The sequence below is a fragment of the Quercus lobata genome, unplaced genomic scaffold (assembly GCF_001633185.2).
Source record: "Quercus lobata isolate SW786 unplaced genomic scaffold, ValleyOak3.0 Primary Assembly Scq3eQI_49, whole genome shotgun sequence".
Taxonomy (NCBI): Eukaryota; Viridiplantae; Streptophyta; class Magnoliopsida; order Fagales; family Fagaceae; genus Quercus; species Quercus lobata.
This window is the reverse complement of record NW_022154709.1, coordinates 413831-429794: the sequence shown is the minus strand read 5'-3', so window position 1 is coordinate 429794 and position 15964 is coordinate 413831. Positions and strand designations below refer to the sequence as shown.

The window sequence follows — 15964 nt, the reverse complement described above, 5'->3', positions numbered from 1 at the left end:
TCATATTGTTCAATGAGAAGGGGGTGTTTGGTACACCATTTCAAACAACAGTTTTTAGTTTTTAAACAGTATTACATGTATTTTCACACACTTTTTTACCCACACATGTTTTCAAACAATAAAACATATGTTTTTAAGTATATGTACCAAACACTCCCTAAATTCAACTGCGCATCTTGGGATCAAATATTTTATTTTAGAAAAGACTAGCATGGCATTGATTATCAACTAGTAGCTTTGCTATCTATGCCTTTGTTGTACAATATGATATTGACCTAAACTCAATTTATCTTTGATGGTCTAGACGCTTAGGAATGATGGTCATTATTGTTGCATTGACCCACTAATTTACTTATGTGGAAGATGTGAAATCATTGCATGCTATACTCTTAGTAGCTTTGAGAAAGTAAGTTGCGTATCCATCAAGCCTTTCTATCTTTTAAGACAGGATATCTAATTAAGTCATAAGATTCTTGCCATTTCATTTATCTCTTATTCCTAAAGCTTCATTCAACATAATTGTAATGCATAAATACTTATATATCAAATAAATCCAATGCTATCAAATTTAGTTGATTTAACTTGTGTCAAAAGTCTATGTGTGGATTAGCTTAAATTTCAAAGTTGGATTATGCAAACAAGGCAATAGGATCAAACTCGCACAATGTATCGGAATAAAGCATTAACGGTCCTAAGCATATTTTTTTGCACTGTTCTGGTTTGATGTTTGTGTACAAAGTGTTGAGTTGGGAGTACTTTCAAAAAAGAAAAAGAAAAAAAAGAACTATTCTCCTCTAAACAGAAATATAATATAACGTGTATAAATAATAATAATAAAAACTCAATAAAATTTGTTACTGAGAAAACATAATAAACAATAAAAAAAGGAAGAGATCTCTTGAATATAATTTGATGTAACTATAAAAAGTTGGAGATTGTTGTTTAATTCAACCCCTTTTAGAATATGTGACTGTTTTGTGCATTTCGAGATTATAAATTGCTAATTGGATCAGTGAATTAGGAGAGAGATTTCAAGTAATTATAGGATGCGTTCCAGTATCAATAATAACAAAGCTTTTTAGTTGGACATGGCTTGGCCACATGGGTCAATTTGCAATGGATATTTATTATTTAATAGAAGAATAATTAAAAAAAAATTAAAATTTTACTTTTTTAAAAAAAGAATGGAGTTTTAATTTTATTTTTAACACACAACGACATATGGGCATATGGCAATGGCAGCCGAATAAAGACAGCAACCCAACGGGCCCCACTGCATTCCAGTGGGCTGTGTCCGTTTCTCAGTTTCCAAAACTACTAATAATTTCAAAGCCCAAAAAAAGACCCTTCATTATCCCTCCGTAAAACGTCAAACTTCAATCTTACACTCTCTCCGTAAGAGATTGGACACAAATGGTGAAAATTTGTAGTGTAATCAGACTGTTTTTGCTAAACTGTAGTGTAATCAGACTTTGTACGCCTTTCAATTGCACCTTCTAGCATTATTCATCATACCTAAGCCACCATTACACAAACAAACTTACAGCTTTTACAGTAGACTTTCACATAGAGTAATGGATATATTTTTTTTTTTCACTAATCACAATTAACTAAATAAAAAGTTGTGATCAAAATTGTGTATTTTATTTTTTGTGATACTAGATTTTTTGCATTATATTGAGCCCCTCACTCTTTATTTTACTCAACCCCAAAGAGTACATGTACATTTCCTACCGTTACCACGAATTTTTAAAATTTATCGCAAAAACAATAATATTCCTCATCTCATATTTAATATTTTCCTTTTTCTTTTTTAATGAATTATTAGGACAGTTCAAGAATTTAGAGTTCTCTGGAAATCGATCCAACTCAAGTTTGATCAAATCAAACTCGCTTTCGATGATTGAAGATCCATATCTATGGAGGAGAATAGATTAATTGGATTTGGAATTGGAATCAAGCCAAGCCACCATAGCAAGGAGCAAAGGTACCAATGTTTGTGCATGACTTCTTCTCCCCATAAGTATTTTGTCCAAAGAGAAAGAAAAAAGCTCTTTTTGACTCAAAGACTTCATTTCCGACCTTTTTTGGGTGTGACTTTGTGAATACTGAATAATAGTATTGAACAGTTCTGGAAAATTGACCCCATCTCCGAGTGCCAAGCTCCTCTTCCCTTTCCCTTTTTCTTTTTATTTTCTTTTATTTCAAATTCAATTCCTATGGCTAGTAGGGACTAATATTTCAATTTCAATTTCCCCTTTTCAATTTTAATATCATGTATTATTTTAAGCCTTTTCCAACTGAGGAACAACTTTAGTAATATAACATCGAATGTAAAACTCTAACAAATTTGTTAGGTTATTATGGAAACTAATTAATGCTTCTTAGAAGACCTAATAGAGTAAATTATAAATTACACACTTAAAATTTGAGAATGATTTTATTTTTTCCTCTTAAAATTTGAAAAGTTTGATTTAATCCCCTAATGTTACCTATTGTTTTGATTGGAACCCTTCCATTTGTGCCCATACCGAAAGTCAGCTCAAAACAAATTTGTTTTAACACACTCGAACTATGTTGTTTTGGGTCTGAAAATACACATCCAATTAAACCACGCCACCTTATTTAAAGAATACACATCATTAAATTAAAATAATTCAAAATTTGTGGATTTACCTAAAAAGAAAAAAACTAAAAGTTTAAAACTTAAAATCTCTCTCTGGAGAGTAAATAAAGTAACTAGGGTAGTGATTAAATATTTCAATAAAGTTAGTTTGTTGCTACTTCCTAGTTGCTAATGATGGGTTGAACATTCCATTTTGATTACCTTTATTTAGTGGTTGCTGACTTGTTGAATATTTATAAAAGTTAGTTAAGCATTTGTCTTTAGCATCTTTATATAAGGCAAATGTTAACAAGCACCCGTGTGGTGCTTGTTAGGGTTAAAATAATATAAGTCTTATTTAATAAAAAAATTGGATAAATGGGAGAACAAGAAGGATATGATATAAAATTGACCTCATAATCTATAAAGCTGTCAAAATACAGGCATAAATACAACCCTTATATTAAATAGACAAAAAAAAAAAAAAATTTGAGGGCCCACATATGTACCTTTTGGTTATTCTTAAGTCTCAACCCTTCCATCTTTGATCCTGTCCAAGTACTCAACCATTCTAGTGAACTTGGTCGCAACATTGCTGAATATGTCTTTGGAGACCATCAATAAGGTGTTGATCATTTGTTTGGGGTTTGTTATTCATTGAGATACAATCTTAATCATTTGTTTGGGGGGAAATGGCTGTGGTTGGGATGCCCAAAAAATTTAAGCTTTGTTTGGATGCCTAGAAAATATTGTTAAAAAAAAAACCCAAAATTTTATCCCTGGGATATATTTAACCCCACACTTTTAAATGATACATTTTAAACCCTAAATTTTCATACCCTAACAAATTACACTCTCACATATGAAATGTATATTTATGAATGTTTGGAATTTAACTAGTTCCATTTAAAAGTCTGCCTAAGGATAAAATTATGGATTTTTTTTTTTTTTTTTACTTTCCCCAAAAATAAACTATATATATTACAGTGTATGTAATTTTTAACTAAAATTATTTTAGTCTTTTAAGGTTTTTAATAAAAATATAATAATGAAAATGACATAGCATGATTTAATTGAACCAACTCTATGAAATAAAAAGCAGTAAGCAGGTATCTTTCACAAAAAAAAAATAATAAAAAAAAAATTTGAACCAACCAAACACAAATTAACACATTAGCATAGGCCTAGACAAAAAAGATTCACAGTCATAATGATAAGTAACATTTGTTTTTTAAATTTTTTTGGGTAAAAAACTACAGGTAACGTTAAAAATCAAAATTTGTAAATGTTACGAGAGAAAATCAAAATAATTAGTACAGTGACAAAGGTCAAAAAGTACGAGGAAAGTGGTCAACAAGAATAGTAGATTACTTTAAAGTGTAAAGTGTACAGCATATAAACAGTGATGTAACAGAGATTCTCTCATCACTTTCACTATTTCACAAACCCATCTGATCTTAATAATATTCCTGAAAGAAAGAAAGAAAGAAACAAAAACTATGGCGGAAGGAGCTTTATTCCACCTTGCCGGAAAAGTCCTTGAACTGCTGGGTTCCTTCACTCTCCCAGAGGTCAAACTGGCCTTCGGTGTTCAAACTGAGATTGAAAAACTAACAAGCACAGTTTCCACGATCCAAGCTGTGATTCTTGATGCAGAAAAGCAGAGTTCTCATAATCATCAGATCAAAGATTGGCTCAGAAAGCTCAAAGATGTTCTCCATGATGCTGATGACTTGCTGGATGATTTCTCAACCCAAGTTTTGCGGCACAAGGTGATGAGAAAGAAGAAGGTACGCATTTTCTCTTCCAGTTCTAATCGTATTGCTTTTAGTCCTAAGATGGGTCGTCAAATAAAAGCAATTAAGAAGAGACTAAATGCCATTGCAAAAGATAAGGAGGATTTCCACTTTATTCAAAGCTTCATTGAGCCACAAGTCATGAGTAGGGACAGAGAAACTTATTCTTTTGTTCTTGAAGATGAAGTTGTTGGGAGAGAGAATGATAAGGAAGTGATTATCGAACTTCTTTTTGATGACAATGTTGTAGATAATATTTCTATCATTCCAATCGTTGGTATTGGAGGATTAGGGAAAACCACACTAGCTCAACTGGTTTACAATGATCAAAGTGTCAACAAAAATTTTGAGCTAAAACTTTGGGTTTGCATCTCTGAAATCTTTGATGTAAAACGAATTGTTAAAGAAATTTTAGAACAGCTGACGGATGAGAGACTTAAAGAAAGCTTTGAGATGCTGCAAAATCAGCTTCGAGAAAAACTTAGTGGAAAAAAGTACTTGCTTGTCTTGGATGATATGTGGAATGAGGACAGTGCTAAATGGCTTCTCTTGAAAAATTTATTAATGGTAGGTGCAAGGGGAAGTAGGATAGTTGTAACCACTCGTTCTGAAATGGTGGCGGGCATAACAGGGGCAACTTCATGGTATGCTCTAAAAGGCCTACCTGTAGAAAAGGCTTGGAATTTGTTTGTAAAAGTTGCATTTGGAGAAGGCCAGCTGCCTAAGAACCAAGCCTTTATTAGCCTGGGAAAGGAGATTTTGGAAAAATGTGTTGGGGTACCTCTTGCCATAAGAACAATAGCAAGCTTGCTACACTCCAAACCTTCTGAAAATGAGTGGCGATCTTTCAAGAATTATGAACTCTCAAAAATAACTCATGCAGAAGAAAATAATATTTTATCAACACTTAAGTTGAGTTATGATCATCTACCATCATACTTAAAACAATGCTTTGCTTATTGTAGATTGTTTCCAAAAGATTTCAAGATTCATGTAGGGACACTGATTGATCTTTGGGCAGCGCAAGGTTTTATTAAGTTATCGAATCCAAAGCAACGTGTTAAGGATGTTGGTAGAGAATACTTCAAGTTATTACTTTGGAGGTCATTCTTCCAAGATGTTGAAAAGGATTACTGGGGCAATATATGGTGCAAAATGCATGATCTCATGCATGATCTTGCAATCTCTGTGGCTGGAACAGAATGTACTGTATTACATTCAACTGAGGAAAATATTGGCAAAAATGTTCGTCATGTATCATTTAATCTTTTGGATTCATCTATGCAGTTTCCAATCATCAAGTTTGAAGGAAAGAGGATACGAACGGTTCTTGGACATAGAAGAGGGCGTGATTTTCCTTGTAATGCGCTTGTTTCAAATCTTAAGTATTCACGCACACTAGATTTGAGCTATCTACGGTCACGAAAAATGCTGAGTTCAATTGGGAGATTGAAGCATTTAAGATATCTTGATATTTCTGGAAATCATTGCATTAAAATTCTCCCTAATTCCATTGTCATGCTGCTGAATTTGCAAACACTGAAACTCAAGAATTGTAGTGCGCTTAGAGAATTACCCCAGGACACTAAAAATCTAGTCAATCTTAGGCATCTAGATATTTCTGGTTGTTATCAATTGACTCATATGCCTTACAGACTCGGAAATTTGACTTCTCTTGAGATACTACCATATTTTGTTGTGAGAGACGGAGGTGTCAAGGCCAGGGCTAGTGGTGGGCTTAGTGAATTGAATAAGCTGAGCAATTTGGGAGGAAACCTGAGGATTATGTATCTAGGACATGGAAAAGATGACATGATGGAATGTAAAGCTGCAAATATGAAGGAGAAACAACATCTTCACCAACTGGAATTATGGTGGGACCCAAAGTTGGTTGGAGAAACTGAATGTTTTGATGAAATGTCACTAGAAGGTCTCCAGCCACATCCAAATCTTGAAGAATTGATTTTGTTGAATTATATGGGTGTTACAATTCCAAGTTGGGTCTCTTCGCTCACTAATCTTGTCAATTTGCAATTGCAGAGTAATTGTAGATGCCACCACCTCCCACCGTTAAATCAACTCCCTTTTCTCAACTCTGTCTGTCTTGTAAACATGAAAGCACTTATCATTTATCGGTGCCATGGACTTAGGTCTCTTCCTTGTAAAGGTATTCAACATCTCACCTCTCTTCAAGAGATGAAAATAGTGGACTGCAATGAGCTGGCTCTGGTAAATGACGAAGATGATGGCATGCAATGGCAAGGCCTTCGGAGCCTCCATTCTCTGTGTTTTTGGGGAACTCCAAAGTTGGTGTCTCTACCAGATGGGCTTCAACATGTTACCACTCTTCAAAAACTCGAAATTCTTAATTGTACTAATTTAATGGTATTACCAGAGTGGATAGGCAACCTCGCATCACTACATTATCTTGCAATTTCCGGATGCTTCAATCTGACGTCATTGCCTCAAGAGATTTGCCATCTCACGTCTTTACAATTTCTTGAGATTGGCAATTGTCCTAATTTGATGACTTTACCAGGGTCAATGGATAACCTCACGTTACTACAAATGCTTAAAATTGGGGAATTCCCCAATCTGACCTCACTGCCTCAAGGGATTCGCAGTCTCACCTCTTTAAAAATGTTGAGGGTTGGCAATTGTCCTAATTTGAAGGCTTTACCAGAGTGGATAGGCAACCTCACATCACTGGAAGAGCTTATAATTTGTGAATGCCTTAATCTGACATCATTGCCTCAAGGGATTCATGATCTCCCCTCTTTACAACGGCTGAATATTACTGGTTGTCCCATTTTAGGAGCAAGATGCCTGGGGGAAGATTGGCCCAAGATTTCTCATGTTCCAGTCTTGAGATTGGATCGATTGTGGCGGTGAGATACAAGTTGTTCAGGTATGTGTCTATCTGTTAATCACAATTTTTCATAGAAAATAAAATAAGGATGCTTTTAGCCTTTTTCTTCTTTATGTTTTTGAGAGTTGTGATATTTTGGGGACTTCTCAGTTATTTGACTTCTCATGCAGAGAATAGACTTGGGCTTAAAAATTCAGACCTACCCAAAATTTGCAATTGTGCAATATGACAAGAAGTCAGCAGTAATAACGTTTTTCATTTTTTTTTTTTAATTCTATTTATTTTGTTCCTTTTCCATTCCTGTCATCAAAATTTTAATTAGACACATTGTTTTTGAAATTTGTAGGACAAGAAAAAAGAACAGTGTAAATTCTTTGATTTGTTTTTTTTATTCTAATGATTTATATCTTTGTACCTAAAACTGTGGTGATGTATTAACATATATGGTTGATAGTGATCATTTCAAAATCAGAGTCAGATAATTATCACTTTGAGGAGACGACTTTACTACGCAACTAACACTGCAGACTTGGTTTATACTTTGAGGGGGAGGTGGGGCTATAAAGGTTTCCATTGTAGATTCAAATTAATTTAGGCAATTACAGATACCACCCCTGTGGAATACCCTTAAAACAAGCAACTATCTCATGTTTTATTTTGTGACACTTACCTCCCTTGTGTTTAGTAATGGACTATCAAACTAATGCTGTTAAGACAACATGAATGCGCACAGCTTCTCTTTTTCCCCTACTTGACTATCTGCTCATCAAAGTAAATTGGGGTAGAATGTTCTTTTTATCAATTCTTTTCTAGTAAGTTCATTTGCCACATCATCAAATTCTCTTATTGATAAATGGAAATGTCTAATAGAGCAAACCACAGGGGAGGTAAGTGTCACAAAATAAAGCACACGGTATTTCCTTGTTTTTAGAATATACCACTGGGATGGTATGTATAATTTGCCCAATTAATTTACAAATTCTCATATGAGCTAATCCATAAAAACAACAAATTCATTGAAAGTTTCCATCCGATTTTCATTTCCTATCTTCTGACTAAAAATTTCTAATTAGATTTTGAGTTTGTTCAAACATTTTGAACAAAACTTTTGCTGCTTTCTGGTCTGTTTCTTCTTTATCTGTTTTTATATCCAAGGTTTCTAATGCTCAGAGCAGTACACATCTAGGATTTTTTTGCTTTACTAATGATTTTTTTTTTTTTGGCTTTGTCTGCCTCCTACAGCTGCTTGCAATCTTCCTTTCATATTCAAATATTTCTTTAAACTTATATACTCTTTTTGAATATTGTTACCTTCTCGTCCTTGTCCTGCCAAAAAGGAAAAGTTCTTTTTATTTTTTCAAAAAATTATGTCATTATACTTTTTTTTTCTTTTTGGTTCTTTTTCTATAAACGTTTCTTTTTTAAGAGAGGCTTCTTAATGCTTCGATTACTTGTGTAGATTAAACTGTTTATCAAAATACATTGCATGAATCAGCTTATCATGTAGGTATGCTCTTTTATATATAAACTTTAGAGGTTGAGCCTTAGTGCGATACAAGTGCCTTCCATTAAAAGTGTTAGGTCGTGGTTCTTGTTCACCTTTCCCAAACACCCCCAAAGTGGGGGGTTTTGTGCGTCGGGTACAACTTTAAAGCTAATAAACCAATGGTTAGTTCTGAAATTGCATTGTCTAACCAATGACTTAAAATAAATTTTTTTTGTTGTTGTCATGATTCAACTGAAATATTTGTTTGCTTCCTCACATGTTTATCTGAAACTAACTTTAAAGTCAAAGAAGAATAGCCCGTTCAGAAAATTAAAAAAAAGAATACAGAGATCAATTAAATTGGATTGGATTTTTTACCAGTTACTAAATTTAAAAGTACTAATTAAGATTTTTCTTTTGCTTAAATACTTGTTAAGACTTGAGGATACCTTCATTTTTCTTACTTTATTCAGGATACTTCTCTACCTATTGTTTTATGATGATTTATTAATGCTCAAAGCAGCAGCCAAGTTTAGGAACTTTTCATTTTCTATGTGGTTGGTGTTTTGTCTATTTCTCTACCTCCTAAAGCCATAGTCTTTGGTTCTTAACTTTTTGTTGTGCAGCCTCTGTCCAAGCATTGGGCCACATTGCACATGTTATTTTCTTTAATGAGTTTAATCACTACAAGTATGGGGCATTGTGTGATGGATGGATAGAGTTCCTGGAGTTCTTTAAGTCAAAGAGATGTAGTATGGGTAAGGACGGTTGAGCCAAGACAGGTAAGAGAAGGAGTTTTATTAAATGTCCCAAAGATGGAGTAACTTGCTGCAAAGCAATGCAGAGGTAAGCCAATTCTTGTAGACCATTTTAGTTATTCTTACCTTATCATTTTTGTGCCTACTGCCAAGAGACTACATAGGAAACCATATCAACATTCTTCTTGTAGATTATTTAGATGGTAATGTGCCACTCATCTAATAATATATGGCTGGTTCTATATTTTCCAGTGCTGATCTCACCAAGGGAGGAGTAGCTTGATACAGTCCTACTCTTTACCACTTCCCCTTGATTATATTCTTTTCTAATACTAAAAGACATGCATTTTCTTACAAAAATGAGCGGAAGTTGTTTCCAATTTTTGATAGTTTTGTGTAGATGTTTCTGTTTGAATTGAAGGTTGTTTCTTTTGTAATTATAACCAGAAATCTATGCAGTATGTGAAATTACGCATTTCAGACTAGTTCTATGTGTTAGCCTTTTTTGTGATTTGGAAGCTAAAATTAAGGACCACTAAATGATTAATCAATTCAAAGGAAGGACTCCGGTGCCATAAATGCATGTGTCAAACCAACTCAAAGATGCAGTTGGTAGAAAGTAAAATGGTTGAAAATAATTGTAAATGTTTGCCTTAACATACATATAGAAGTGGGTGGGAATGTGAAAGTTCAAATAGTGTAAAAACACCCTTGAATGTTTAGACCCCAATTTACAAATTAACCAATTCAAGCTTTATGTCAAACAACTAGTGTGCGGAAAATGAACAAAAACTATAAAACAAAATTGGAAAATAATCTAAGCCAAATTAAAATCACAACCCACAGCAGATAATAAAAGGCAAAGATAAAAGGGAAAAGAGATGCAAACACAAGGACAACATACGATGTGTTATCGAAGAGGAAACCGAAACCCTCGGCGTAAAACCTCTCCGCTGCCTCCAAGCGGTTAATAATCCACTAAAAAATGTAGTTGGGATACATGAACAACAATAGACCTTCCAAGCCTAATCTACCTGATGTACCTAAGCCCTCCAAGCTTCTTGCTTCAACGAGGTTGCGCTGAACCTTTTTCTTTTCTAACTTATCGGATTCCGCTATAATCCATAGCATCCGCCATCCTTGACATCTTCCAATGCTTCCCAAAACTCCAAAAACACTCAACACTCTAAATTGGTGTGGGTAGTGTTTGGATAGAAATCTCCTTTCAATAGGTATGACAGTGAGAGAGGGAATGAGAAGAGACTACAAAGATTTCTCTCTAATTGGGTGGGTGTTTTGAAGAAACCTCTCTTAGGGTTTTTCTTTCTGAATAGCTACACATATTTTGTGGGAATGAGGGGTATTAATACTGGTGTGAAAATAGAATGCGAAGAGTCAGTTTTTCCAAAACAGGGTTGGCTGGCGACTTGACCTCGCGACTTGATTGAGTCGCGAGTTCAAGCCGCGAGCTAATTGAGTGGCCAGTCTGGATTTTTGTCCTGTAGTGCTCCAGCTGGCATGATTGTTCAGCTCCCCTGTATGCTCTGCACGTGTGCTGCTTCTGGCGGCTTGCAGCCGCGAGTCACCCGTGAGATCCAGCCGCGAGTCCCTGCTTCACTGCACAGTCTTGAGCATTTCTTCACACTCTCTCACACACTACCCTTACATGATTCCTACCTAAGTACAGGATTTCTAAGTGCTGTATTACAAGCAAATTTGTCACGGAATAAAGCCAACACATGGTTGATTAAATTCAACCTTACAGAATGATCTAGTGATTTGTTTCCAGGAAAAAAGTGTTACCCAATGTCAAAGTGTCTCTCAACTTTCCTATTAGGATAATTTGAAAATCACTTGCTTAAAATTTTACATGTCATTGGTTGGCCAAATATTAATTTAAGGTACCTAGATTTTCTCAATTTTCCCAAAAGGAATCTTCCCTGGAGATGTAGTTCTATATTTAAGAACCAAATCATACACCAATAACTAAGTCATTTTCATGACTTTCATGTTATCCAAATTGGGGTCTCTTGTTGAGTGATTTCAACATCTATTACTCTGCAAATATGTTCACAACTTCACTTTCAACTTTGTTCTAGTTCAATGCTTTCTTGGAGTGACCAACAAGCTCATCTCAATTGAATCCTTGTAATCTCAGATGCCATAGTATGGTATCATTGCCATAATTTAGGGCTATAGTTGCGTCACACTCTCACCACTTTAAGGAGATTGTGAATCTCCAGTTGTCCCACTTACTAGAAAGATACAAGGATTGAATAGGTATATGATGGCTAAAATCCCATATTTCTACAGGAAGGAAAAAGAAAAACCATATGATGGGACAGAGATTAATATCCTTTTGCTGAAGAAATATACCTAAGATTCTTCAGGTATACTAATTAAGCTACATCCTTCACAAGCTATCAAATATCATCATGTTCTTTGTTTTCTTCTTTTTCTTTATTCATCTGTTTAAGTGTTTTTTTTTTTTTTTAATTTTAATTTTTATAAAATTAAAAGAAAAAAAAAACTACTGTAGAATGGATTGCAACACTAAACTATGAGGCTTAAGTATTGATACTATTCAATTTATGTGCATGCTATAATCCTAAACAATGTGATGATATATATTCCATTTCGGATCACTCTTTTCTATTGTTTTGACACATTTGGTAGCCAAAAATACTTGATTTGACTATATACATTTGTTTTTAATGAGTAAGCATTTTGTTAAAAAAGTACAAAAGGGGCACAACCCTAGTACACCAAATGTATAGAAGAGATTTGAATTGCTTAATTTAATTATTTAGCTATAATCATGTGGGAATTTCATGTTTCTAAAATGTATGATGAATACTTTGCCAATTTTTCTTTCTCAAACTATCAGAAACATGAATTGAGGAGGCGGTAATGGATCATAAGATTGTTGGTGCCCCAAATATTCTAACTTGGACCAGAAGGATCTCACCCCATTAGCTGCACAGGTTCTTAAATCCTTCAACTTCTATCTTAATCAGTTTTGCACTTTTTTTGTTGTTCTCTTTTAAGAGCTTTCAATTTTGTTGAATTTCTAAATTATGTGTTTCTGTATATAACACACAGGAGAGTGTGGCAAAATTAAAGATGACTCTACAAAAATGAAGCATCATCTTTCAATAGATTGAGTAATACGCCTCACTTCAGTTGACATCATCTGCAAAAGTCTTACAAACTTTTAAATTTGTTTTTCAGTTGACAACTTCAAGTGCAAGGAAAATTGGGACTTGCTCTGTTGAGATGGCTTTTGAGACTTCCACAACAAAGAACCTCTTTCGGTGTGCTGTTATCTCTACATAGCATGGTATTACTCATCCTTGAAGTAGTCTTTCAATTCTATGTAAGGCTGCTTAGGATACCACAATATTCCAGGCCATGGGCAATTGCATATATGAGACTTGAACACTTACATTTTGTGCAAAGGCTAGGTGTGTGTTCATGTTATAGTATCAGTTTCCCAACAACCTTTCTACATTAGCATAAAATTTAGCAATCACATATCATAGAAAGGGCCCTATGTTAGTTGGGGTCCCTTTCATCATGACCTTTATCATCAATTGCCTTCCTCTGTGCTTGGCAACATTACTCCACATTGGTGCCTATTTGGATTGCCACCTGTAGTGGCTGGTGATTCACTGATCAAAGAGCAGATTTTGGAGAGATTATTCATCAATCTAGTGGTTGGTGAATCATTGATCAAAGAGTATTATTAAGTAGCTATCCTTGTGGATAAGTATTAGTCATCTTCGACAGTTTTGCTACATATATGAGGACAATTGAATGCATCTTTTCATTTCGTCGGGAAAGTTGAATTTCCAATTTTCAACATGTTGAGTACTGCATCGAATATTTCATTTCTTCTTCAAAGTTTATGATTTGAGTGTCCAGCTTTTTGTGACATTTTTTTTGGGTGGATCAACTTATTTTTGCTACTTGGATTTGATTATAATCAGGGTGCTCTTTGTACTTGTATTCCAATTAATATTGAGTAATTCTTTTCTTCTTCTTCTTCCTTTTTTTTTTTTTTTTTAACAACTGGGGATAAAGATGCTTACCATGACCTCTCCCAGACCCGGCAAAAGTGGGAGCTTTGTGCACAGGGTACAACGTTTACGATAATGAAAAAAATCCTCTTGAAATAAATTCGACATCTCAACAAACTGAAGGAATTTAAGCAATAAAAATCTTTTTGCTTTTCAAATTATTGAGCTTTTCTTGTAACATGTTGTATCTAGTGAACCATCTTGTCAATGATCTTTCCTGTTTTCTTGTTAATACATTTGGAATTCGTAGTGCATTGTCAATTTGTATAAATGAATTGTGTATTGCATGTGTCACTCTCTTAGAAGCAAAATTGGTCTATTTAGAAATAGAATTGCATGGTGCTAAAGTGAAACTGCAGATTCCAATTTTAAACTTGGTTTAATTTTTATCCTCTTAGATTTAAGATTGTTGGAGCTTGCATAGAACTTATTCGCTCCATTTTTAGCCTTCTTTTATTTCTACGTGCTCCTATACAATACAGTATGGACAATCAAAAGTTACTTAAATTCAAGTCAGTCAAAAAGAATTATTTTTAAGAAATTTTTTCAACTAGAGTTCTGCATTCTGCAAGTAATCTTCCTATTATCAAATATCTTCTTAGGAGCATGGTTCTAGTACAAAATGCTACCGTGTTTTCCTGCATGTAAAATATGTTGCTCTTGGCTAGATTAACTTGAAGCCTAGACCATAGGTAAAACTTATCCAAAACATTCTATATAGCAAGAAAGATTCATCCCCTTGTCATACTTTATGAATCCCTTAAAAGCAGCAGTTCAAAGCAACATTGAAGTAAATAGTACATCTTAGGAACATTGTCGACCTTGCAATTGCTCTTTGAAATGGCTTTGGAAATACAATTGCTGTGAGCATATGACTACCCTTTTCCAATTCCCCTCTAAATAAAGGCTGCTTGATTTGGACTAATGACATAATGACTAGTAACTAGCGACTTTGCTATTGCCTTTGTAGTTTGTACACAATACTGCAAGATGATATTAACATGAACTCAAGCATAAATGATTAACTAGGCCCCTCATTTCGAAACTAGAGTTACCTTTGTTGCATTGATCTCATAATTTACTAAATTGGAAGGAAAAAAGGCTTGTGTGAAATCAAACTGTGTGACCATCACAGCAAGGAGCTTTCAAAACTTTAGGAAAAAGATAGTATTATTAGTCTCTTCCCTATAAATTTCTCTAGCCATTTAAGTTTTTGAGGTTCAAAAATATAATAATAAGGCAAATCTTGTAATTTTTTTTTTTTTTTTGTTCATTTAATTTTTAAATTAGGCCTTGTAACAAAGAAGTCTCTTGCAATAGGAAAGGATTTCTCTTCAAGTTGCTATCTTCTTGAAGGTTTTGCCATTTATAAAAAAAGTTTTGAAAATTTCTGTTCATTTTATAATTTTTCAAAGGTGCCATGGTAGACTATTGTAAGTTTAGTACAATAATATGTTGTATTTGATAATCTACTCTCACCCAAAACAATTCCAAATGAGTTGAAAACTTTCATCCTTCTTAACATTTTGCCATAGCCCATGCATCTGCTGCAAAATTTTAGCGGTCTATGTGTTGTGTTCATTATCTTTCCCATAAGGACATGCCTCAACATCTTTTACAATTTAAAAAATGAAGACCCTTATTATGTGAGTGAGTTTGTTTAGTAGATATCAAGCCCCATATGATTTGGTGTTTTTTTGTCAAGTTTTCTAGCCATTAAGCCAAATCCATCCCCTTAATCTAATGGTCATATATATTTGCAATGCTTCCAATCCTACCACAGGATTGAAACCTGTAAGGTTGAATTTATTCAACCATCTAATTGGCTTTATTTCGTGCCAAATTTGCTTGTAATTCTGCATTTTAGTAACCCTGTATTTAGGTGGGTTTGATGTAAGGGTAGTGAGTGAGATAGAGTGAAGATTGCTCAAGAGTATGCAAGAAAACAGAGACTCGCGGCTGGGCCTCGCGGGTGACTCGCGGCTGCAAGCCGCCAGACGCAGCACACGTGCCAAGCATGCTGGAAGGTGAACAGTCATGCAAGCTGGAGCACTACAGGACAAAATAGGACAACTGGCCATACAGTTATCTCGCGACTGGATCTCGCGACTTAGTCAAGCCGTGAGGTCAAGCCGCGAGCCACCCCTGTTTTGTAAAACCTGACGTTTCACATTCCTCTCCCACTCCAGTATAAATACCCCTTTTACCCACGATTGTGAGAGAGCTTCCAGAGAGAATTTTGAGAGAGAAACCCTAAAGAAAAACAAGATTGGTTCACCCACAATCTATACATTAGAGTCTCTTCAAATTCCTCAACTCTCTTCCTCTCCATTGTCAAATCCTTGAGAGGCATTATACCAAACCTGGTTCT

At 34.6% G+C, this 15964-nt stretch overlaps 1 protein-coding gene across 1 annotated transcript; it reads left to right on the top strand.

Moving 5' to 3' along the window:
- The first annotated feature begins 4051 nt into the window (after nt 1-4051).
- Nucleotides 4052-9603, top strand: LOC115973008 (putative disease resistance protein RGA4). Its single transcript, XM_031093248.1, has 2 exons — nt 4052-7309; nt 9383-9603. Exon 1 carries the CDS (start codon nt 4105-4107, stop codon nt 7291-7293), a length of 3189 nt encoding a protein of 1062 aa, XP_030949108.1. The 5' UTR covers nt 4052-4104; the 3' UTR covers nt 7294-7309; nt 9383-9603.
- The last annotated feature ends 6361 nt before the right edge of the window (nt 9604-15964 follow it).